General features: G+C 35.4%; 4 protein-coding genes across 5 annotated transcripts; 2 read left to right on the forward strand and 2 right to left on the reverse strand.

The window, feature by feature from the left end:
- Positions 1-501: 501 nt before the first annotated feature.
- Positions 502-1867, reverse strand: LOC129947484 (B-cell receptor-associated protein 31). The gene is made up of 3 exons (XM_056058060.1): positions 1708-1867; positions 996-1594; positions 502-930 (listed from the first exon to the last, which is right to left on the reverse strand). Exons 2-3 carry the CDS (start codon positions 1509-1511, stop codon positions 751-753), a joined length of 696 nt encoding a protein of 231 aa, XP_055914035.1. The 5' UTR covers positions 1512-1594; positions 1708-1867; the 3' UTR covers positions 502-750.
- A 1774-nt stretch (positions 1868-3641) lies between these two features.
- Positions 3642-4449, forward strand: LOC129945456 (protein DPCD). Its single transcript, XM_056055222.1, has one exon. It carries the CDS (start codon positions 3795-3797, stop codon positions 4422-4424), a length of 630 nt encoding a protein of 209 aa, XP_055911197.1. The 5' UTR covers positions 3642-3794; the 3' UTR covers positions 4425-4449.
- LOC129945457 (uncharacterized) lies at positions 4436-5168 on the reverse strand. The gene is made up of 2 exons (XM_056055223.1): positions 5057-5168; positions 4436-4993 (listed from the first exon to the last, which is right to left on the reverse strand). The coding sequence occupies exons 1-2, from the start codon at positions 5078-5080 to the stop codon at positions 4451-4453; spliced, it is 567 nt and encodes a 188-aa protein (XP_055911198.1). The 5' UTR covers positions 5081-5168; the 3' UTR covers positions 4436-4450.
- Positions 5169-6911: 1743 nt separating this feature from the next.
- On the forward strand, positions 6912-17361 carry LOC129944429 (splicing factor 3B subunit 3). 2 transcript variants are annotated; one of them, XM_056053855.1, is made up of 9 exons: positions 6913-7071; positions 7330-7594; positions 7889-8254; positions 12591-13065; positions 13133-13467; positions 14145-14452; positions 14660-16604; positions 16791-16849; positions 17299-17361. In XM_056053855.1, the coding sequence occupies exons 2-7, from the start codon at positions 7369-7371 to the stop codon at positions 16601-16603; spliced, it is 3654 nt and encodes a 1217-aa protein (XP_055909830.1). In that variant the 5' UTR covers positions 6913-7071; positions 7330-7368; the 3' UTR covers position 16604; positions 16791-16849; positions 17299-17361. The 2 variants fall into 2 exon arrangements, with proteins under 2 accessions (XP_055909831.1, XP_055909830.1); XM_056053856.1 differs by lacking the exons at positions 14660-16604; positions 16791-16849; positions 17299-17361 and adding an exon at positions 13660-13768 and having other exon boundaries at positions 6912-7071; positions 14145-14282.
- Positions 17362-23972: the final 6611 nt, after the last annotated feature.

Below are 23972 nucleotides of genomic sequence, written 5' to 3' on the forward strand. Positions count from 1 at the left end.
TTTGTTAAAAAATGAGTGAAAATGCAGAGAATTTGAACAAAAGTTTTCGAGCATTTTGGCATTATAAATAAATGTAGCTACGGAACTGGCGTTTGTTCTGCTCTGCTCTGCAACAACTTCTCATTCTCGATGACATAGCTTATTTGAACATACGTTCTCACGATAAAACAAAACTGCTGCTTTCTATTTTTAAACGCAGTGGCAGTCACCTAGCAAATTAAGATTTCATTCGATGTAGATTTTCTGTGTAGATTAAACGAATTGTAGATATGCATACACAGAATTATGTCCAGCAAACAAAACAAATGATTCATCGTTTATTATTTTTTGGCAATGCGTTGGAATGTACAATGAACACCACGTTACCCAAGATCTAAGAACACAAAAAGGTTTCAACAACTTTATATTATCATGTTTTTTATTTATTCATGTTGTTGGACTGATTTTTTATTTCTTTTCTTTTTTGTTAAACAAATTACACATAAATAAATAACACAAATATTTTCTTCAATTCTACCATTTTTATAACCTGAAACTGTAGAAAAATACATTTAATAAATCGTAATTTTTAATTCGTAACTAAACTTAAGGGTTAGAGTTAGAGCAGCATCTGACAAATATTAGGTTAATAAAGACAGAGAAGCGTGCAAAGTGTATAAGGAAAGTCTTTTAAAAAAGGGAATTGTATTATTAAATAATAACATTTCTTGTATATATAATGCAAATGCAATGGGAATGGAAAGATCAGACTCAGTCATTCTTCTCTCCTCCGGAAATTGTGACTTTCTTTTGCAGTTTGCTGTACTCCTCTGTCAAACGGTCGTACTCCCTATTCAGAGACTCGGCTTGAGACTTAATGGCTTCCTTGTCCTTCTTTTCTTTGTTTAGGGATGCAGTAAGATCTTGAACGCGCTTCCTCAAATCGGTGATCTGAAGAGAATAAAAAAGAGCGATTAAGTAAACCCGCCTGAAAAAAAACTCTTCTTAGTTCTTACCTCAGTGACTGTGTTGTTTGATCCGGCTTCTTCTTTAGCTTCCTTGGCCTTCTCGGTTGGTTTGCTAGACATTAAGTTGCGAGCGGCATCAGAGGCGCTTTGAGCTTGCTTCAACGATGCTTCGCTCTGAGCCAAGAGACTAGCTTGGGCTGAGATAAGTGTGACGAGGCGACGGATAACCAACACTAAAAAGATGGCGAATCCAGAGATGTAGAAGTTGCGTTGAGCCCGGAACAATCTCATGCTGTGTTGCATCTCAACGTTCAAATGCATTTCACCAGCTGGTTCGGTGTTTGAGTATTTGCGCATCTCACGGATGGCTTCGAGCAGGAAAAGAACAAGAACTCCCAACAGAAGGAAGAAATACGTGTGTGCTTGTTTCCCGAGCATTGCCAGGAATCGTGACTTGAAGAATCGCTGCCATCTGTAGGGTGATGCCACCGGCAGCACCAACAACAGGACAACCACAATTTCTGCGTACAGAAAAGAGGCGATCAAAGTCCAGACGAGACTCATTTTTCTTTTATTTTTTTTTTTTCGTTTAGTTATAAATAGTTTCCAATAGGCGGAATGCTGTGTTTTTATATTTAGGTTACGCTCTGCGGGGAAAACAGAAGTTATTTAGGGTAATCCTTGTGCTTTATTAACTTAAGAAATTTATGAATGACGGTCTTTTATAGTTATAAATAGATTTGGAAATATTTTCACTTACGTGGTCTATCGGAGCCGCTTCAACTGAATTTAAAATCAATTTGAGAGAATGAAAGCAAAATAAAATAAATCTGAGTCACTAGTCACAGAGTTCAAAGATATTTTTATTAAAATGGATGGTTCCAAAGATATTTTGAAAATAAGATGAAGAACTTTCGTACATTCAACTCTCACCTGAAAAATGTAATATTTACCTAGTTCATGAAACAGAGTACTAGAACTATATGAGTGTGAAGAGAGTGGCTTATGGGTTTATTTGTTATTTCTCATGAGAATGGCAGCAAAACTGTTGCTTCTTTATATAAAATGTCTTTGGTGTGATGCTGACAACACGAATTTGCTTATGTGGAAGGGCAATGGGAACGGAACTTATACAATCCACAAGTTTATACGAGGCGGTTGTTGCATAATTAAAATTGTCAAAAATCACACCGAATCCTTTTGAAACTCATTCATAGGATTCTGTGAACAACATGACATAATAAATGTTTTTTAAGTTCAGAACAAAAAACGTCAGTCCATTTCTAAGGCTTGTTGTTGGTCTTGTTGATATATTTTAACGGGGCATGTTATCAGCCTGTCGCCAACCTGAGGTAATAGCATGATTAGTGACTATATTAGCCAAACCTTTTCGAGTTTGCTTTTATTGGCCACCACGAAGAGGCTATTGCCACACTTCCACTATTCAGCTAATGGCTGATCGCCATCAAAATAGTAGCTGACAAAAGACATATGGGTGCGCTTGGGATGTTTTCCTTTTTTCAATAAAATTAGCTTGGAGTGCTCTGTATGAGCTCTTAACAAAATGACAGAAAAGAATTATGAACAAAATCCGAGCACACCGAGCAAAAGATTCAAAACTTAAATAAAAATGGAAAAAATAATTATAATAAAACAATCACCGATCAAATTCTTGTGCCACCTGCCAAATCGGCGGGCACAGCTATTTTTGAGCTCAGAACATGTTCGAAATAAAAAGAAACACAAATTTTATATCCTGAACGTTGAGAGGTAAAAAAGAAAAATAATTTGTTTGACTGTTCAGGCTCTGTTCTGAACTAAAAAAGAAATACGTGTAATGTAATACCTAAAAGTAAAACTTTTAGTTCATATAAAATGATATGAAGTCAGATAAGAATCTGAATAACATGAATGCAACTATTTTTGTTTGACATTTTTTGTTTGTTGTTTTATTTTGAAGTAACTGGAGTATTTCTGCTTTGTCAAATTGAAAATGATGACAGTTCTCAATTTGTCAAAGTTCCTGTCTTCAATACATTGTGAAATTTTTACCTCGAACAAAGCTTGCCTTTAAAAAAGCAATGGCAATTTGAATTAATACAAATTAAGCTCTTACCTATATTACGAATATATGAGTTGCAATAAATCTGACAAGGGAAATTTCATCTGTCACAACTTGTATAACTTTGAAAAATTGGAATAGCTAACAAATATTTGCCCACTACATAAAAGAATAAAAAGTGTTTAATTTAAATGAAAAGTATTTTAAGAGATGGGTAATAAGTTAAAATTTGAATTATGCATTGTGAAATATATTTAATCAACCTTAAGTTGCCTACAACTTAGTTGACAAGTGGGTAGCGACTTTAAGTTGCCTGGGACGATTTTTAAGCAAAAAAATAATTTGACGTTTTAAAATTCTATCAAATTGTGAATTTTCCTTGAGAAAAACAAAAATAAATTAACCACTCGTTTCTCTGATTTAAAAAAAAAAAAAAACAAAATAGAATATAAACGGAAAAAATTAAGGGTGTGCCACAAATTTTGTTTGCCACTGAGTTAAAGAAAATCTAATTCCCCATACATCTTTCAAATGCCGCTTAAAATGTGTTAATGCCTTAATTCGGAAAACTAATTCCACACCTTATTTCCAGATTCCATATTTATGTATAGCAACAGATATATGTTGACATTTGACAACGATTATTCTGGTTCTCGTGTTTTAAAAATCGAAAAACCCGAAAAGAAAATAAACAAAGCTTTCATAGTCAATCGCAGTTCGCTGTTTGATCGATATTAATAGACTAAAGACTTCGATTCACCTAAAACCATTGTAAAGCCAATAAAATGTCGTATACAAACTGGTTAAAAGACATTCGCAATGCAGAGAAAAGTTCCATGATTAGCGGCAGAGTTCGCAAGGTTTTCTACAAATTCCTGGATGGGCGTCAAATGGCTGAAGAATATAGTCTGGACACAGGAGTTATTCAGAAACGAGCATGGAAGAAATCAAAGACTCTGATGGGTGAATCTGATTGGGAAATTGAAGTTGGAGAAACGCCTAACCTCAATCTCAATACACAAAATCCCGAAGAAGGTTTCACAGTCCGCCAGAGTGTAAGCGAACCGATTCTCTCGAAGCGTGTGACCAAACATAACATCGAATGGAGAATTAGAAACTTGCCTTATTCCATTGATACGTATCAAGTCACAGCGGACAAAGAAAAGAGGGCCATTGTCGTACGAACAACGAACAAAAAATACTACAAATCTATTAATGTCCCCGAACTGGAGAGATGCAGTCTGCTTCCGGAACAAGACAACATCTCAATCCACCACCAGTACAACACTTTGATAATAACCTATAAGAAGCCTGCGCTCCTCTGTGAAATGGAGGCAGAGGTTCTACTGGTTCTAAAAGATGTCGAGACTGAGACTGACATGGAAGAAATGTTGCAAGGACTTTTGGCAAAATAGAAATAAAACGCATTTTAAAAAACTATTTATTTATTTTGTTCTTCCAATTCTGGATTTGTATCAAATCCAAGATCGAATGCTGGCAGTTCTAGTGGAGCAAGGCAGGGGAAGTCTTTGCATTCTAACTCAATCATCCAATTATTGGAGTCTTCGTTGGTTGAGGTTGAATTTGAGTTGTTACTCTCACTCGCTCCCTCCTGCTTTGTACCATACAAACTTTCTAGAGTAGACGAGGTGTACTTTGCATCGAAGTTCTCGATGGCCTGATGGATGCACACATCGCTGGGTTTGTCCAAGTCATTTGCTTGCTCTTGCTGTGGTGGCTCAATTGGTTGGGCTGCTGCTGAAGGAACTCTCGAACCCTCGTACTGTGACTGACGAATGTTGATCTGTTTAAGTTTCCGTGAAAAATGCCACTTCTCTGCGTTGAGGACTTCTATGGCCTTGGGAATTGTGATTATTTTGTAGGCATCTTCAATGTAAGCCATGGCAGTCTCCATTGCTTTGATGCCTTCATCGAAACGATTTCGTTTGAGAAACTTGTCCGCTCGTCTCTCATGGAAGTGAGCCTAGAAATAGTTATTGAAATATTTAAATTTTTGTCACTTTTATTAAAAAACATCGTTGTTAACCAAATTCAAAGGAGCGCTTTCCATTGTTTTGATTTTTTCTTGTAAAATTTGTTGTAATGAAAAATATATTTTGTTTTGAAAAATTTTCACTTTCTGTCATGTGAAATGTCAATATTGAGTTTTGAGGAGTGCTGGATGTGTTATTCCAGGAATTTAATGGTGGAAACGCATTTGAAGCGTCAACGGTGTTATTTCTCTAAGTTGCTGGCATACATACGAAATGTAAGCAACTTTCCTAGATTAGAACTTTTTTTTCAAAAATAATTTTCCATTTTAAATAGCACGCAATTTGGGTAGCTGTCACTTTAAAGGGCATATTTTGCCATTTTACAATACAAAAGCTTCAATAATGCAATTCAAATTTTAAAGGTCACCAGAAAAATTTAAAGATTTTACCGCGATGAGAATTGCCCTTTCGAAGGGTCAGTTTTTGAAGTATTTGGTGCATAATTCAGGCTCACTTTGACCGATGGCATCGATTGTGTTTCCTTTGAGAGCCACGGTAGCCTGTGGCTTATTCAAATAGACCGGTGAATTAAGAAAGCCCCACAAAAACAGTCTTAGGCAAGGTGCACACATGCAACTTTATCGAAACCAAATAGTTCAATCGTCAGTTGCCCTAACATCGCGCACATAAGCAACTCTGAAAATAATCAACAAAAAAAACTAATACGCAGGAAACATTTCATCACCTTGACTAAAATTTTCTTTCTCTCGACTTACTGAAAATTATTCAACGATTTAAGTTGAATGTCTGCGCAGTTACCTATAACTCCTTGTGACACAAACTAAGGAATTGGTTCGAGGTGATTGTCTAGTTTGAGTCAAAACACAAACTAAAAAATTGCTCGAATTGGCGACAGAATGGTTTCTGCATGTGTGCGGACTCTCATAGAGTCTATAGTGCTCAGTTTAGAAACCAAACAGTTCCGAAACTTAAAGTTGCATGTGCGCTCCTAGCCTAAAGGGCTCAAATCATACGATCTTGGTGGCCAATTCACTTTGCCTCTGCTCGAGATAACCATTTCGTGAAACGGCTAGTGCAGAATATCGATTGTGTCTTGAGTTCCGTGTCTCGTTCGCCATCCTGTTGAAACTATATGTCTTAGATGTCCATATCATATAATTCAAGCCACAAGAAATAGGTGATCATCCTATAGTGATCGCCGTTGATGGATTCTTCTGCGCACTTTCATGAACAGCGGTAATGTTTTCGCAGATAACCTCATAAAAAGGGAGCAAGGCCTTCATCGTTCTTACACCCATTTGCACTTGTTTCTTGTGACAGAAAACAAGAAAGACAATATGGCCACCATGAGCTGTCAAAATCAATTCGTCCATATTAAAAAACCATTTATAATAAAAAAAAATAATTGGATCATTATGAAAATTACAGGAGCTGGGATTTCTGTCAAGAACCCCTAAAAAACAAAAGTCATGGCAAAAACACTGTACAGCCACCATTTTGAACCTAATCGCTTTTAAAATCCCATTTCCGTAGGTCTGATTTGTTTTGTAGTACAGACATCTAAAAGTAATCTAGAAATGACCTTACTCTAAAATAATATTTTTCCCTTTCAAATAACTTTTATTAATACTCAAATTTATAAACTTTGATTTATGAAAATAAAATAAAATTTTAATCTTATAAAACATACAAATTTGATGTTGCACAAGCATTATGTTAATAAAACAAAAATCAATCCCCTGAATATTCGTAGTGTATGCAAGTCTTTTTTGTGAAAGATATTCTAAATACTCTGAACACATTCATTTTAGTACATTTTTTTGACTTTAAACTCCAACCACCTTCACTCCATGCGGTCAGTACCAAACCACTTCCTGTTCATCCATTTTTCTGTACAAATCTGTCACTTCAATTTCAACCGGCCGAAAGGAAGGACGTTAATTGACCTAAACTTAAAAAGAAAGAATTGGATGCTAGTCATCGAATCCAACAATTATTAGAAAAGAAATCTGCATTCATCCGTTCTACGGGCAGACCAAATATAATGGTAAGCTTTAAATTATGATGTTTAAGTTATTCCTTTGGTAAATTTATAAATATTTTGGCACGACGTATCTCCAGAGTCACAGAAATTGTCTGTGCTTCGGTCGCATTTTTACGTGCAAAATAAAAATCTGTCGAACAGCATCGTTTGACCGCACTGATTCACACACTGCGGCCATGGATTCCGAGACAGAACAATATTCTCCAAAAAAATATTGAAACCTGAATCTAACTTAGTTTTTATTTTTCAATTCTTTTGTAGAATATGACGTAAGTGTACCATAGCATACAAAAAATCAATATGTATCTGTATAATCTTACCTTACAACGTGCCACAGGCATCACCCACGCCATCCATGGAAGTTTCTCGGGAACCAAAGTCCAAGAGATCATTGTGTCGCGTGGAAAGAGCTTGGAACTCCTGCGTCCCGACTCGACCACTGGCAAAGTACACACTCTTTTGACTACTGAAGTCTTTGGATGCATTCGAGCATTGATGTCTTTTCGTTTAACAGGAGGAACTAAAGGTAAGAAGACATATTTTAAACCCTTATATAGTACATATGTATGTCAGTCACCAGTTAGAGAAGCACTACCCAATGCTGTAATTCCCTATTCGATGGGATTCTCTGGCATTGACTTTCAAACAGTCAATGTGCAATAGCAAAGTTATCTCTATGTCGCATTTGATGTTAATTTAAAATGTCTCATCGAATTGAAACTGCGAGAAATATTATTTAACCTCTCCCTAATTTCATGTCCCATACCCTCATGTGAATGATTTTCTTGATTAATTTTGTCAATTGCCTCTTTTGTTTTAGATTACATCGTAGTTGGTTCTGATTCTGGGAGAATAGTCATTTTGGAATACAATCCAACTAAGAACTATCTTGAAAAAGTCCATCAGGAGACATTTGGAAAGTCAGGATGTCGTCGCATTGTTCCTGGGCAATATTTCTCCATCGATCCAAGGGGTCGTGCAATTATGATTGGCGCTGTAGAGAAGCAAAAACTCGCTTATATTCTTAATCGAGATGCCGAAGCAAGATTGACGATTTCTTCACCTTTGGAAGCTCACAAGTCCAACACTTTGACCTATCACATGGTTGGCGTGGATACTGGCTTTGAAAATCCAATGTTTGCTTGCTTGGAAATCGATTACGAAGAAGCCGACAATGATCCAACTGGTAAGTAGTAACTTTTCTATTTTAAAAGACTGAAAATGGTTATTTTTTACAATCCCAAATATCTAATTCAAAATGGCGGCAAAATTGATGTGTAGTTGTTTGAAAATTGCGCCAAAAGAGCGCGAGCGTAGGTATTTTATTCATAAAATAAGCTATGAGATTTTTAGCAGCTTGAAAACTTTTCAAAAGAATACAGAAAGATTGTTAAAATTAATTTTGCAGATAATTTTATACAAAAGTTTTTTTTTCTTTTAAATATGATTTCCGGCTTAGTTCATTCGATAAGTCAAATTGTTGACAATAAATTTAGCTGTATGGAGTCAATAGGGGCTTTGATTATTGGTTTGTTAGTAAAAACGAATGACTTAATATAACCCTACAAAACTATTAGAGCCAGGACCACTTCTAAAACAAATTGGTATTGACCACATTCCGAATTTTCCACAAATAAAACCAAAATGTCGTTCCATTCCTCGATTCACTGACAACGTATACCTACCTGCATCGAAGCATCTATTACCGCGTTTGTCCAAAAAAAAATAGTCCATTTAAATAAAGTATTTTTGGTTCTAAGCCGAATTTAATTTGGAGTTGTCTTTGTGTTAAGAGCATTGTTTTAAAAGTTATTCACGTAGCAGTGCAGTACGCACACAAATAAAACCCAAGTGTCATTTCGATTCCATTTGAATTCGATTACTCGATTTAGTGCCACCATATACCTGGATCGAAAACTCTATTAGATTCCTCGATCTCCTCTTGTAACCAGGGTATATTCAATTCCCAACCCCTCTTATAACCAGGGTAAAAGTTCAATTAAAAAGCACGGAAAAGGGGTTCGTTTTTACATTTCTTCCCCGTTTTTTGTTCAGCGTTGCCATACTTTTTTGAGTTCTTTGATTTTAGTGGTCTAATGCAAAAAGTACTTTTGAAAAGACTTAAACTCGCACCCACCCCAAATCCTATAGTGAGCCCAAGCAGGGGGTTTGCAGGGGGGCAGCATGCTCCCCCTACATACCTAGCTGTTAGTACGCCATGCTATCGATTAAAAAAAAAACTTGTTTTAGGCTCAAAAAAAAGAAATATTTTTTTTTCTATGACTTAAAGTTGTTTCCTTGCCTTAATATTTAAAACATGTTCTATTGAGAACCCTACCTAACTGTAAAGAAAAATGAGAAGGAAATTCGTGCTGCGACAATGGAAAGTCGACCCGCAAAAACTACTTTGTATCAAATCCTAAACTCCTCCTAAAGGTTGCATTACTTGCTGTTAGTACGCCGTTCTATCTATTAAATATAAAACTTGTCTTAGGCGTGAAAGTTGGTAAAAAAAATACCAAAAAAGTAGTGTTAGGTCCTAAAAAGGAAATGTTTTTTGTATGATTTACGGTATTTCCCCGCCTTAATATTTTAAGCCAGCTCTATTGAGACCTCTGCCTAAAAAAACAGAAGAATACTCGTGCTGCGGTTGTGGAAAGTCGCCTCTAAATTAATTTTATGGCTATTGCGAATAATTTCCAACTGAGGCGAATTTTTGACCGCTTTTTTCCGTATGGGGCCACTTTGGTGCCATGTGTCAGCAATAAAGCACCAAATATTATATTCAAGGCGACAATCTTGTACGTTTATTATGCGTAGACATAACCCAATAGAAAATAGTCCAGTCGAGCACGCCATAGGCTTAAGAAAAGGTTCCCTGAATAATTGGTTTGGATTGTTTGGTTTCGTCGCTCAAACCAAAACATTTTGTTGGTAATAAATTCGCACGGTTTGCAAAAGTTCATAAATAACTCTTTTTATTATTAAATGGCAAAGCAAACTAAGCATAAATTAAGTAACTTCTGTCAAAACGAACAACTCCGAAAAAATGTATTGTCAAATTGAAAACCAAAGGTCTAAAAAAAAACACCCGTTAGTTAGCGAATCAGAACAAAGGTGGGTTAAAGTGAACAACATGAACTTGCTTGATGAGTAATTTCAAATATTCTATCTTTTTGTCGTACCTTCTATTCGTCGTTTTTAGTCATTATCTATACCTAACATTTTTCTTTGAACAAGTAGAATTTTAAAACTCATTTCTACGTTTAAATTATTTATATTCATATGATCTTTTTTTTAAAAGCACTTTATAGACAATTTAGTGTGAGGTAATTACTTCCTTCCATTGATATGGCAAAGTGCTAGATTAATTTGACTTCCGAACCATTGGTGTGACTATAAAAAAATTGGTCAACACTTCACTGATGCGAAGCCAACAAAAATTCCACATCTTTTAATGGGTAATGACTTTTTGAATGTTCAAACACGAGCATTATCTCCTAAAATAGGCCAATCGCGCAATTGATGCTTTAAATCGTACTTATAGATAGAGTTTCCAATATAAAGTTTACTTGAGAGAAATAACTAGATCTTTATTTTATTATCAAAAGGAAGGTATTTCATAAGTAATGGAAAACTATATCGGCCAAATAGGCTACATATCCTTCTAACGAAATTTTCCTTGATAACTTTACGAATTCTATCTTCTAGACCTTGAATTAATTAATAGACTATTGGCATAGACCTTATTTTTCACATAGCCCTCAAAGAAAAAATACTAAATGTTTTTAACCAAAAGATCTCGTTCGCCAAATGTTAACACCTCTTCGAGAAATAACTTCTTCCACGTCAATATACTTCGATTCATCTCAAATGTTACAGTAGCCTCCGAAGTGAAAATGGGCCTCATCACTGAAGATGATCCGAATAGTTTTGAGTCATTTGATGTATTTTAGACTTAAAGAAAACTCTTCGAGGGAGTTTTGAATGGAAAACGATCACAAATAAAGTATCGGTCTGTACGGTGGGCTCTAAATTCAAAGAGAGGGTGCGATCTGGTCTCTTCAATAAACCCTCACTTGAAAAGATCAAAAAAGCTTGCTGACTACTTTAGTGCTTTTAAAGCAAAAATAGTCTCAAGTTTTGAAAAGATATTTCTTTCTCTTGATGAAAAAAATATTTTTGTGTTTATAGCCACGTCACGAAGTCAAAGACTATATTGGAAGGCAGGCAAATTTGCCGAAAACGGATCACTGTTTTAAATTCATGGTAAAAAGATTCTTTCAAGGCGTCAAACAACCGATGATTAGATACTTGCTTGCTGGGTTTCGAAGAATTTTTAGCTGAAAGTTTCAAAGGAGAATATAAAAAACCTTTTACAACTAAGCAGTCCTCAACTATCTCTATTAGTTGGTATCCTAACGGTTCACAACTCTCTATGGATACATGCATGAAAAGAAAAGATATCGTATTATCTGATTTCTGTAAAAAATGTGAAGATGAGAAGAGGAAGACTCCATATTGACGAAATGTGTTACGTCTGAACTTTCTGAAGTTCTCATAAAAATCACGTTTATTTGGAGAAGCACTTTGTATGTAACCACCTACTTCCCCCCAACTCTAATCCTTTCAAAATTTTGACCCTAGATACGAGTGAGATGCTTGACTGCCGATGCTGATGCATCACCCCTCACAATCTAACCTTTGTCTTTATTCAACATACGATTTGATATCTCTTGTTTTAATGCCTAACTTTAAATTAGGGCAAGGAATTGACAAAACTGGGTTTCCGTCAACACTGGGTTACAACAGCAATATTCTCAGATCTTGAGGGACGCACACGATTTCGATAACTTGTTTCACAATCCTAAAATTTTCCATCAGTTTTACTGTTGCCAGTGGTGCTTCGCGACGACCCAAATGAGCTGCAAAATGTTCACTATTTTTTGTTAATTTATTGAATCATTTTTAAGTCCATATTTAGTAATAGGAACAGTTTTTAACTATCAAGCGTGCAAAGATGAAAGCTTTAAAAGTTCTCTTAAAAGAAAGAAATGAAACCTCTTATTGGAAAGTCTTTAAAAGCAGTCGCGAATTATTCTTTTTCTAAGTCAATAAATAGAATTGGAACTTGGAGCCTATCTAAAATAAAATATCCCTCGAAATTTATCCATTTACGAAAATTAGGGTCTCATGAGTTATAAATAAATTCGGTTTACCTTTTCACATATTTTATGAGATGAATTGCGATGGAAATTTTATTAGTGTTAGGCCTTAACCTCCGTTTATGTATGCACTTTATAGACATTTTAGTTCGGGGAAATAATGCCCCGTTATTGAATTTGGCAAAGTGCAATATTAATTTGGCCTCCGAACCATTGGTGTGACTATAAAAAAATTAGTCAACACTTCACTGATGCGAAGTCAACATTAAAAATTATTTCTCAATCCAAGTTGGATTCTGCAGCAAGAGAAAAAAGAAACACAAACTTATAAAATATTTCTTTTTTATTTACTTTCAGGTGAAGCTGCCCAAAAAACTCAACAAACACTGACATTTTACGAGCTTGATTTGGGTTTAAATCATGTTGTTCGAAAGCGTTCCGAACCACTCGAAGAACACGCTAACTTCTTGATCTCAGTTCCTGGCGGTAGTGATGGACCATCGGGGGTATTAATTTGCTCTGAAAACTACTTGACGTACAAGATCTATGGCGATATGCACGATATTCGTTGTCCCATTCCTCGTCGAAGGAACGATTTGGATGATCCCGAGAGGGGAATGATTTTTATATGTTCGGCAACTCACAGGACAAAGAGTATGTACTTCTTCTTGGTGCAGACAGAGCAAGGAGATATCTTCAAAGTCACTCTGGAAACCGATGACGATGCTGTGTCGGAGATTAAGTTGAAATATTTTGACACAGTCCCACCAGCTACTTCGATGTGTGTTCTTAAAACTGGGTTCCTCTTTGTTGCATCGGAATTTGGCAACCAGTAAGTTTGAATTTTCATGGAATCCTAACTTCACTTGCTGACAGACAATTTGTCTTTTGCTTTTTAGTTATTTGTATCAGATTGCTCATTTGGGTGATGATGACGATGAGCCTGAATTCAGTTCTGCTATGCCCCTGGAGGAGGGAGAAACTTTCTTCTTTGCTCCACGTCCTCTGAAAAATTTGGTCATGGTCGATGAAATGCCATCCTTCGCTCCCATCATCACATCTCAAGTTGCTGATTTGGCCAACGAGGATACACCCCAAATGTATTTGCTCTGTGGTCGAGGACCTCGCTCATCGATTCGAGTACTGCGCCACGGTCTGGAAGTCTCCGAGATGGCTGTATCTGAATTGCCCGGAAACCCCAACGCCGTATGGACGGTGAAGAAACGCATTGACGGTGAGTTATCTTTTTTTGGATTTTCCTCACTCAGTTTTTCACAATGTTGCATCATAAATTCGTTGATGCATTCATTTAAAAAATAGTTTAAAAAACAGACAAATCAAAAACAGTTTTTCTTTTTTAAATCATCAACTGGTGAACCCGTTATCAAAAGAACATCTATCAAACACCAGTTCTTTTTTATTTCAGGCGGTTAAATAAACAACTGGCCAAAAGACAATTGTGTTTGGTTTTTGTCTGGATAAACACGAATTTCATAAACTCTTAAAAAATATTATACAATTCTTTAAAGAAATAGGTAAGGCAACATTTATAAGAACAAAATAGACACACATCACTATTTGTGGTTGGTTGGTGGTTTTTGTAAAGAGAACAGATACTACACTCTTTTCAAAACACCAATTGAAATAAATATCCCGATTTCCTGACTTTTGTTCCATGGTCTTGGAGAGATGGTATTTTTTCATTTGTGTATAGATTTAAGTTGTTAGAAAAAGCTCTTGGCATGTGAAATGATGATCCATACCGTGTTTCAGTTGAATTTTTTTGATTAAATCTTGGTTAACTGATTCTCCATGCCAGAAAAATAAATACACATATAAAACAAATGTGGGTTCCCAGGGACTTTTTTGTATTAAACCTCGTCCTTTTTTCTTCTTGGTATTTTCTTGCAGATGATTTCGATGCTTATATCATTGTGTCCTTCGTGAATGCCACGCTGGTTCTTAGTATCGGTGAAACTGTCGAAGAAGTGACGGACAGTGGATTCCTGGGTACAACACCGACGCTTAGCTGCTCCTCGTTGGGAGATGATGCTTTGGTTCAGGTGTATCCTGATGGTATCCGTCATATTCGAGCCGATAAGCGTGTGAACGAATGGAAGGCACCTGGAAAGAAGTCGATTTCCAAGTGTGCTGTCAACCAGAGACAAGTTGTGATAGCTCTGTCTGGTCGGGAGTTGGTCTATTTCGAGATGGATGAGGTGAGTTTGAAGTCTTTCTTGATCTTTTTAAAAAGAAAAAAAATATATATATATTTCTCTGATGACAAAAACACCTAAAGAATAACCATGTTGCGACACTATGTGTCCTGCAGTGCTGAATAGAAAAATTCAAAACTTGCGTCATCCTTAGAAATGAAAGTGAAGCAGATTTCTTAAGAGTTTTTCTTTGTTTTTATCCAATTTCAGTCTGGTGAACTAAATGAGTACACAGAGAGGTCTGAGATGCCTGCAGAAATTATGTGCATGGCATTGGGAACGGTGCCCGAGGGAGAGCAGCGGTCGTGGTTCTTGGCTGTTGGTTTGGCCGACAACACTGTTCGAATTATATCCCTCGATCCAAATGATTGTCTATCGCCGTGTTCCATGCAAGCGTTGCCATCTCCCGCTGAGTCTTTGTGTTTGGTCGAGATGGGTCATGGAGAGTTGAATGAGGAGGGACAGGCTCAAGGCAAAGGAACGATATATCTCAATATCGGGCTGAGCAACGGAGTATTGTTGAGGACAGTTCTTGATCCAGTGTCTGGAGATTTGGCCGACACTAGAACAAGATATTTGGGTTCACGACCAGTGAAGTTGTTTAGAATTAAAATGCAAGGAGCCGAGGCTGTGTTGGCGATGTCAAGTCGAACGTGGCTCTCGTACTACTACCAAAATCGATTCCATTTGACTCCGTTGTCGTATGAAACGCTCGAGTATGCTTCTGGATTTTCCAGTGAACAGTGTAATGAGGGTATTGTAGCGATTTCAACGAATACCTTGAGAATTTTGGCATTGGAGAAGCTGGGAACGGTGTTCAATCAAGTTTCGTATCCTCTGGATTATACGCCACGTATTTTCGCAGTTCATCAGGACACTGGGCGAATGATAATCGCCGAGACTGATCACAATGCATACACGGAGGAGATGAAGAATGCCCGAAAGAACCAAATGGCTGAGGAAATGAGAACGGCAGCTGGAGAGGATGAGCAGGAGTTGGCAAATGAGATGGCTGACGCCTTTATCAATGAAGTATTACCTGAGGATGTCTTTTCTTCGCCGAAGGCTGGTTTGGGTTTATGGGCATCTCAAATTCGAGTTGTGGACCCAATTCATGGGCAAACGACGTTCAAGATACCTCTGACTCAAAATGACGCAATAATGTCGATGGCTGTTATGAAATTCGCTGCAGCGGCTGATGGGCGGTATTATTTGGTTGTTGGAGTCGCCAAAGACCTTCAATTGAATCCGAGACTTTCGAATGGAGGCGCTATTGATGTGTATCGTATTGATCCCACGTGTTCGCTGCTTGAGTTCCTGCATCGAACTGAGTGTGATGAAATTCCCGGAGCGCTTTGCGGGTTTCAGGGGCGTTTGTTGGCTGGAATTGGTCGGATTCTGCGCATTTATGACTTGGGAAAGAAGAAACTTTTGAGGAAGTGCGAGAACAAACACATTCCCTATCAGATTGTCAATCTGCAAGCCATGGGTCATCGGATTTATGTGTCAGACGTTCAGGAGTCTGTGTTCTTTGTGCGTTACAAGAGGGCGGAGAATCAGTTGATTATTTTTGCCGACGATACACATCCTCGATGGATAACTGCAACAACGCTACTGGACTACGATACCATCGCTACGGCAGATAAGTTTGGCAACATATCGATCCTTCGTCTGCCTCACTCTGTTACCGATGATGTTGATGAAGATCCAACTGGAACTAAGTCCCTCTGGGATCGTGGTCTTTTGAGTGGAGCTTCACAGAAGGCCGAGAACATTTCGACATTCCACATTGGAGAAATCATAATGTCACTTCAGAAAGCCACCCTTATTCCGGGAGGTTCTGAATCTCTCATATACTCTACGTTGAGTGGAACTGTTGGGGTTCTGGTGCCGTTTACTAGTCGAGAAGATTTTGACTTTTTCCAACATCTGGAAATGCATATGAGGAATGAAAATCCGCCACTGTGTGGTCGAGATCATCTAAGCTATAGGAGTGCATATTATCCGGTGAAGAATGTATTGGATGGAGATTTATGTGAGCAGTATTTGTCAATTGATCCAGCGAAGCAGAAGAGCATCGCCGGGGATATGTACCGTACACCAAATCAAATATGCAAGAAGCTTGAAGACATACGAACCCGTTATGCATTTTAAGGTTGGTTTTTTACAGTTTATATACAATTTTCTTTTTGTGATGAGACATTCTGTTTTACATATGTTAGACTATGACAATCTTTATGATTAAAAATAGAATTACTGAAAATATAGTTAATATAAATTAATGAAAATAAAATATATAATGGATTGGTTTAATAGATTTGTGTTTCTTTTGCTTTTTCAGGTAGCTCTATTTCTAATTGTGCAAAGTCAGCAGGAGAACAAAAAAAAAATCAGAATAAGGTGAGTTTTGTCTGTTTTATCAACTTGAAAAAAGTTTAGTTTATATTTCGAATCGAAGTAATTGTTAATTTTCTTAAAAAACTTCTTTTATTTTAATTTTACTTCGCTTTGACATATAAACTTGGCTTCACCTTCGGACTTATAACAGATCCTTTAAGAGAAAATTTGTACTTCGAATGACAACCAGAAAGCTTTGATACTAGCGTTTGCCTTTCGTTGTACGAATCTTATCCCATAGGGCCTGTGATAAGTTCGACTATAAGTATCGAAATGTTTTTTGAAGGAGTTGTTTTTGTGATGATATAGCATTTACCTTGGGACACCTATGATGTGTTATGATTAGTGTAAACTTATTAATTTCTGAACTCTTCGCCTTCATAATAATTTTCTTTTAGAACGTTTCCAAATATTGGATAAAAATAATAATAATTTTTTAATCTTTTTTTCAGGATATCAAACTTACCGTGGAAGAAGTTGCATTTAAAATATTTATCCATCTATAAGTTTTCTATGTAAGTTTACATTTAAAGTAAAAGAAATAAATTTTGGATTAAATTAAATTTAATTAAAAATTAAGTGTCTTAAAAGCAAATTCATTAAGTGTTAAAAAAGCTCCCGTCGGAGAAGATTCGATCTTGAAATAGTCGGGAGAAAAAACTCGAAAGCTTAACCGTAACTAAAATATTGATACCGAATTTAGGAGTAGAGATTCTATTTGTTGCTAACTCCAAACTTTGGTACTTTTGTTTTTGTTGGGATAAAAGCTATGAAGCTATCCGTAGTACGAATTTCCTCCGACGTTGATGGGGCCCTGTCATAAGGCTGATTATATGTTTCTGAAAGAGTTGTTTTTGTGATGATATAGCATTTACCTTGGGACACCTATGATATGTTATGATTAGTGTAAACTAATTTTCTGAACTCTTTACATTCCAATTTTATGTTAGAAAAATTGATTGCTAATTTCATCTAATTTTCGTACTTGTGTCTTTTTTTTACTTGCAGAAAATATTCATCTTAAACTTTAGCGTGTGTGGAAACATTTTTATTTATTCAAAAGAGGTAAGCATACAAATTTTATTGTTTTACTTGATGTATGTGATTTATTTTTATGATGAAATTAAATATGTTAGACTTATGATGTTAAATGATTTCAAAATTTTTACTGAATTTAAAATTTTAAAATAAAAAATTTTCGGATTTTCTTTGGTTTTATTTTTTAAATTAATGTTTTTTTTCTGTTTTATTTCAGGATTCTCTTCTCTCTCAATGGACTGTATTCAAAATATTAATAAGTTATTTTAAGTCACTTAAAAAAACAAAAATAAAAAAGTAATTTAAATCAAATGAATGTTTTTTTTCTTTTATGGTTCCTAAGAAGTTTTTGAAACAAATTAGTAAGGGGGGGATCTAGAAGGAACTACTTACGTATGTGAATCTATTTGAGAACAAAAAGCATTTCAATATTTCCGCAATGACGTGTTCTTGTTCTTGGGAGAAAATTTCGCGTATCAATCACGATCGGAACGAGGAATTCTCCGATCTTGAACAACTAATCTTTCGAACAGTTGACATGCAACAAATTAGGTAGAAAATATCTGTGAGTTAATTTTTGAATTTCCATTTTCTTGGCAATCGCAAATAAAATAAATGAGAACGCAACAGTACGAGTGTCTAGGGAGTATTTTTAATCCATTTATGTAGTCAGCCACGAATTCCATCTTTTTTCACCTTAACGTATGACAAAATATGCGTTGCGGAAAATTTTTCACTCCCTTTGGATATATTTCGAAAATTGATTGAATTTGCAAAACGAGAACATTTTTATTTTATTCAGCCCTATTATGGTTATCAAATAACAACACGATATTTGATAATTATCAATAAAATTAATGAATCGGTATTATGGTGATCAATTATCAATATTTTTGATAAATAGTGAATAAAAAGATCTATTGTGAATAGCTTTATTGATAAACTCGGTATTACGGCTATAAAACATAATGATACCCATAAAATATTCTATCAGCTACAAAATTTTGGTTTTCGTAAATGGTACAGAATTATAATTGAAATACGATTTATAAAAGTTTTTTTTTGTATTTTTTATTGAATATACTAATTGAAGAACGAAATGCCTTCACTAAAATTGTTGTTTGAAGGCAATTGTACTGAGGAACGAAGGTTTATCGTGCAAGCTAAAGTAAACAGTAAATTTTTTGTATTGACAAACATTTTAAACAACCATTTTAAACCTCCTGGTGGATCAACACAGGCAGGAAAATGCATAAGGCGGTCAACTGCTTCTTCGGTGTCAGTCAATCGATGCAATTTATTGAACCCTCCACCACCGGTCGCATTGAGTCCCATTTTATTTTTCGATTTTTTAATTTTACATTTTAGATCAGCCCATACCTAAAAGGTTATAAATAAAATTAGACAAATTATAAATTAAAATTAGCCAAATTTAAACACTCACTCTTTACCACTTAGTTGAGTCCCGTTCTAGAGGCCCCAAGCTATTCAGTTCCAGAGCAATGTCTTCCCATTTTTTGGTTAGGACTGGCTTAGCACAAATGCCTTTTGCAACCTCAGGATTTTCCTCCGTTAGTTCCACAAGTCTTTCTATTTGTTTTCTGTTGCTATTCTACTCCTAAATAAACAAAATATTATTAAGAAAAAAGAAATTTATTTAATGAAAACAACTTACATACATTATTCCGCCGATTTTATTTATAGACCACATTTAAAAATACTTTATTAAAAAGTAAAATAAATATTCTTCTTAATATGGAGCTCGCTTTTCGCAAAACTTTGAAGTTGGCGAGTCAGAAAAGTTCCCTACGTACAGAATGAATTAATCAACAAACTCCTGGTAAGAGCGTTGATACATATGTATGTATTCAGAATCGCAGAATGAATTTTAGTCTCTTTTAAACCTGTGAACTAAATTTATGTTTTGCTAAAAGAAAGCCCTATTTTCCTATCAGATTGGAATGAATCTTTTAAAACACGTGAGTGCTTTAAAAGTTTTCCTTAGATCATTAAAATCGATGTTCTATTTTTTGAATGCTTATTCTAAGAGGATTTCTTTTGGTAAACTTTCTTCATGAAAAAGTATTTTCCAATTTTGGACCAATCTGGCTGATAGTAAAATAGGGTTACCCAAATACAGGGTCCTGCAAAAAAAAACCTTTAGACGTTTATATTTAAATGTAGACAAAATGGTAAAGATAGATAGAGGTCTACGTGCCGTTTTTAGTAATCATAATGGTGTGTTAGTCAATTTGGTGTGTTAGGTCCGTATTTTTTCGAAGAAAAGAGTTACAGTTAAAGTTAAAGCGAATCGCTACTGTTACATGATTGAGACCTTTCTCCAACCAAACTTAAATCAGTTTACTAGGAACCACAAAGAAGTCTGGTTCCAATTTAAAAAAAAATCAATACAAATTTTTATGTTAAATTGTTTATTTATTTGGCATTGCCTTTTAAAATATGGGAGATCGTTTTGCCGGACCCTGTATATCAACTTTAACAAATACACTCCTCGCCACTTGAATAGGACACCCTGTATAGTTTATTTGCAATCGCTCAAAATAATAATGTAGTGCCCGATATTTTTGTCCATTACTTCTTCTTTCTCCTTGTTCAAATATTAAGTTCTGAAAAAAACTGTTATGTGTCTTTTTTCCACTTTATGTTAGCATGTGTTGAAATTAAAACAAAATTGTTGTGCCTTTATTTGATGTTTATCTTTGACACGCGGACTCATATTTTTTGTTGATTGAACTTATTTGTTAACTTCGACTATTTAATCTTTCGACTGTTTAATCTGAGAAAACCCTAAAATGGGCCGCGGAAAAGTGTTAACCGAGACGGAAAGAGAACAAATCAAAGCCTACAACGACGATGTCTTACCTTTTGCCAAAATAGCTAAACAAATCAAGAAGAGCGGACACGTTATTGACACATTTTTAATTTATCAGTGAAATGCCGAACATACACGCGGTTAATAATGCGGAAAGGTGACTTATTTTAAGAAAGGCGTCAAAGTCAAATCCACATGACTTTTTGGCAAAAATCAGGGAAAAATGTGGTGTTAAGTCAAGTCTTCCAAGTACGCGTCATGTTATTTGGACATCTTAACATATAAAAAGTCTGAAAATAAAGAAAAAGAAAACCTCTTAAACTCGGTTCGAAAAGAGCAAAGCCTCAGTTTTTGTAGCGCACATGTGACCTGAGAGTTTCGGAGTGGAAACAAGTGGTTTTTTCTGATGAAAAAAATCAATTCGGAAGGCCCCGATGGCAGAAACACTTTATTTGGACCGGCTTCATAGCCGTGTTGGAGTTGTAATGGTGATGTAACCTGCGAACTACAATTGCTGTCAACTACAATGAATGCATTTTCTTACAATGGTATATTGGAAAAGGCCTTTTCATACTTTCATACCCTTTTTGAAATCCTTCCGGAGGCTTATCAACATGACAATGCACCAATACGCACAGCCCGGATTAAAAACCTATATACAGAGCTACAATGTGGATCTATTAAGCTGGCGCCCTATTCTTTAGATTTAAATATCATCGAAAATGTTTGGGGATGGTTGACACATCAAGTTTATGAATCAGGACAACAATATTTGAGTGGTCTCAAACTTACTGAAGACATTAAAATAGCATGGAGCTCGATTTCACTTAATTATTTGGCTAGTTTGTATACATCCCTTTCAATCCAGATGTCTGAAGTTTTGGAGGAGAAAGGTGGTTCAACACACTGATAAATATTTTGTTTATCGACACCTTAATTTGTAATAAAAAGAAGCAGACGTCTCCGATAGGAAAATAATAATTCCGAAGTTCCTTAAAACTTCAACATTATTTAAATTATTAAAATTGGTCCCTCATAATTTTAAAAGTAAACTATTGTTGCAGATTTGTAATCGAAAGAAATTTAACGAAGTACTAACGTGAGATGTGAGTCGACAAATGTTAAGGGCATTTTTATTTTGGCAGTTCGGCCAGACAAAAGGTTATGGTCTAACAGAGTGTTATGTTGTTTTCCCAATAATTTAAGTGTAATCACTTGATCTCTTTAATAAATAAATTATGTGTCCCAATAGTTCTTTGAGAACTAGGGCCCAGTAACTTAAAACTTTCAACCGTTGCTCTGTGCGAGTCATCCTGGATTTTTTTTGCTGAATCCGACCGGCTAATTTGAGAAAGCACTTTTCATGACAAGAATTACTCTTGAAGGAGTTCCTCGCAAGGGCCCGTGGTACAGGCAATGATTGAACCTAAGACTTCTTACCATTCTTTTAAAATCTTTGCATTTGCTTAAAGTCGTTGCAATTATTACCAATAGTACAAAAATTGTATTAGCAACAGATTGCATTCTTTTGAAGCCTGTTTAGCAAATAATCAGGGTCTCCCAGAGGTCTAAGAATCTTATGACCATCTTTATTAACAATTCTATATCAAAATGAATCATCATTTATTTAATACTTTCAAGATCTTTGTTCCTGGCAATACTTTGGTTTCCATGGTCTCCCAGAGGTCAAAGAATCTTAGGACCATCTTATTAATAATTCTTGTATTCGTACATGTATTCGTGATGGTTTTCCAAACTTTCAATATTCCGTTTAAGTGTTTACAGTATTTTATACAATTTTGAAACATCTTCATAAGTTTTTTGTATTTTAGCTGTTTTTCATACATCTTAGAGAAACGCTGAACAATTCATATTAAAATAGGTTTTTAACAGAAAATAATTAAAGTTTGTATTTTAAACTGCGTCTTAACAAGGCTATCACATTAAGTTTTTGAAATACCTTTAAAAAAATATATGAATAAAATTTAAAACGGAAATTTGAGCAATAGCGGTCGTTGTTTTTAAACGTGTGGCTTACAATCTGGTAGTACCTTTTTTGGAGTTGTTTTTTTTTTTTGACAGCTGTCACTTAATTTATGCTAAGTATAGGCTGCCATTTTATAATGAATAGACATGCAACTTAAATGCAATTGCAAATTGTGCAAATATATTAGAAATATAATTGGTCGGCTCACGCAATGCGATGGAAACTTTTGGTGTTCGCAGTTCACAGTATGACGTCTTTGTAGTTTTTGTAAGGTCGTGTGAAGTCGGTTGTCTACGAAAATCATCCTGATACGATCGACGCATTGAAAAGAACTTGAGCCGCTCAATTGGAATTTATGTGTGCCAGCAGTGGCGGTTACTTGTCCAAAATCATTTTTAAAACTATAATGGTAAACCTTTATCTTTATAATAAAAGCTAATTCTTGTCCATAACATTAAATTACTTGCATTTGTTTCTTCCTCAAACCACTTGCCTAAAAAAACACCCGTTATTTGAGACTAAAGGGCTCTGTCCCACAATATAAAAGTAATGTCACATTTAAGTTGGTTACCTAATTAGCAGAAACAAATTTAGGATAACTGGAAGTTAATAAGTCAGGTAACTTATTGAATGGATGAAGTATCCAAAGGTACAGATAACTGACAGTTGACAGTGTTAAAAGTTTCATCTTATTTTTCTTCAGCATTGTGAAAGAAATCACGTATTTCGAATGGGAACAAACTTCCTTAAATATTTCCTGTCCTCAGAAGCAAAGTGACATAAGTCCAATTTGTATTTTACTTACTTTTTCTTCCAGACAAAAATAATTAAAATACATTAAAAAGTATTCACAAAGCAAATTATTTCTCTAATTTCCGATTAAATTAAAAAAAAATGTTTATTTGTGTCACTTTGACATATCCTAAAAATAAAAACAGAAAATAGCACAAAAATAACGGCATAATATCCTCAAATAGATTCTGTACATTCCCGAATCCTCCTTTTTTAAATAAAAAACTTTGTATTTTCCTCCACAAAAGTCATATATTCTTTAAGTAATATTAAAATTAAAATATTTAAATGAGTGGTAATTATTATGCGTTTCCGGCTGTTTTTACCATACTTTTGGCATCACTTAACCAAATTCTCTTAAACTCACCACGGACGACCACACCACGCCGCCATGTTTAAACACATACATTGCCATCTCTTTTCACCTACCAGCACCCGCTGCTGAACTCACATCCACCTACAGGCTGTCTCATTCT

The sequence above is a fragment of the Eupeodes corollae genome, chromosome 2 (assembly GCF_945859685.1).
Source record: "Eupeodes corollae chromosome 2, idEupCoro1.1, whole genome shotgun sequence".
NCBI lineage: Eukaryota > Metazoa > Arthropoda > Insecta > Diptera > Syrphidae > Eupeodes > Eupeodes corollae.

Bases quoted from the DNA above. Each gene is read 5' to 3' on its own strand.
- LOC129947484 (XM_056058060.1), bottom strand. From the start codon at position 1,511: ATGAGTCTCGTCTGGACTTTGATCGCCTCTTTTCTGTACGCAGAAATT. The intron at 931-995 runs GTAAGAACTAAG...TATTCTCTTCAG, and splicing joins CAAACAACACAGTCACTGAG to ATCACCGATTTGAGGAAGCG.
- LOC129945456 (XM_056055222.1), top strand. From the start codon at position 3,795: ATGTCGTATACAAACTGGTTAAAAGACATTCGCAATGCAGAGAAAAGT.
- LOC129945457 (XM_056055223.1), bottom strand. From the start codon at position 5,080: ATGGAAAGCGCTCCTTTGAATTTG. The intron at 4,994-5,056 runs GTTAACAACGAT...AACTATTTCTAG, and splicing joins AAAGCGCTCCTTTGAATTTG to GCTCACTTCCATGAGAGACG.
- LOC129944429 (XM_056053855.1), top strand. From the start codon at position 7,369: ATGTATCTGTATAATCTTACCTTACAACGTGCCACAGGCATCACCCAC. The intron at 7,595-7,888 runs GTAAGAAGACAT...CTTTTGTTTTAG, and splicing joins TTTAACAGGAGGAACTAAAG to ATTACATCGTAGTTGGTTCT. The intron at 14,453-14,659 runs GTGAGTTTGAAG...ATCCAATTTCAG, and splicing joins TCTATTTCGAGATGGATGAG to TCTGGTGAACTAAATGAGTA.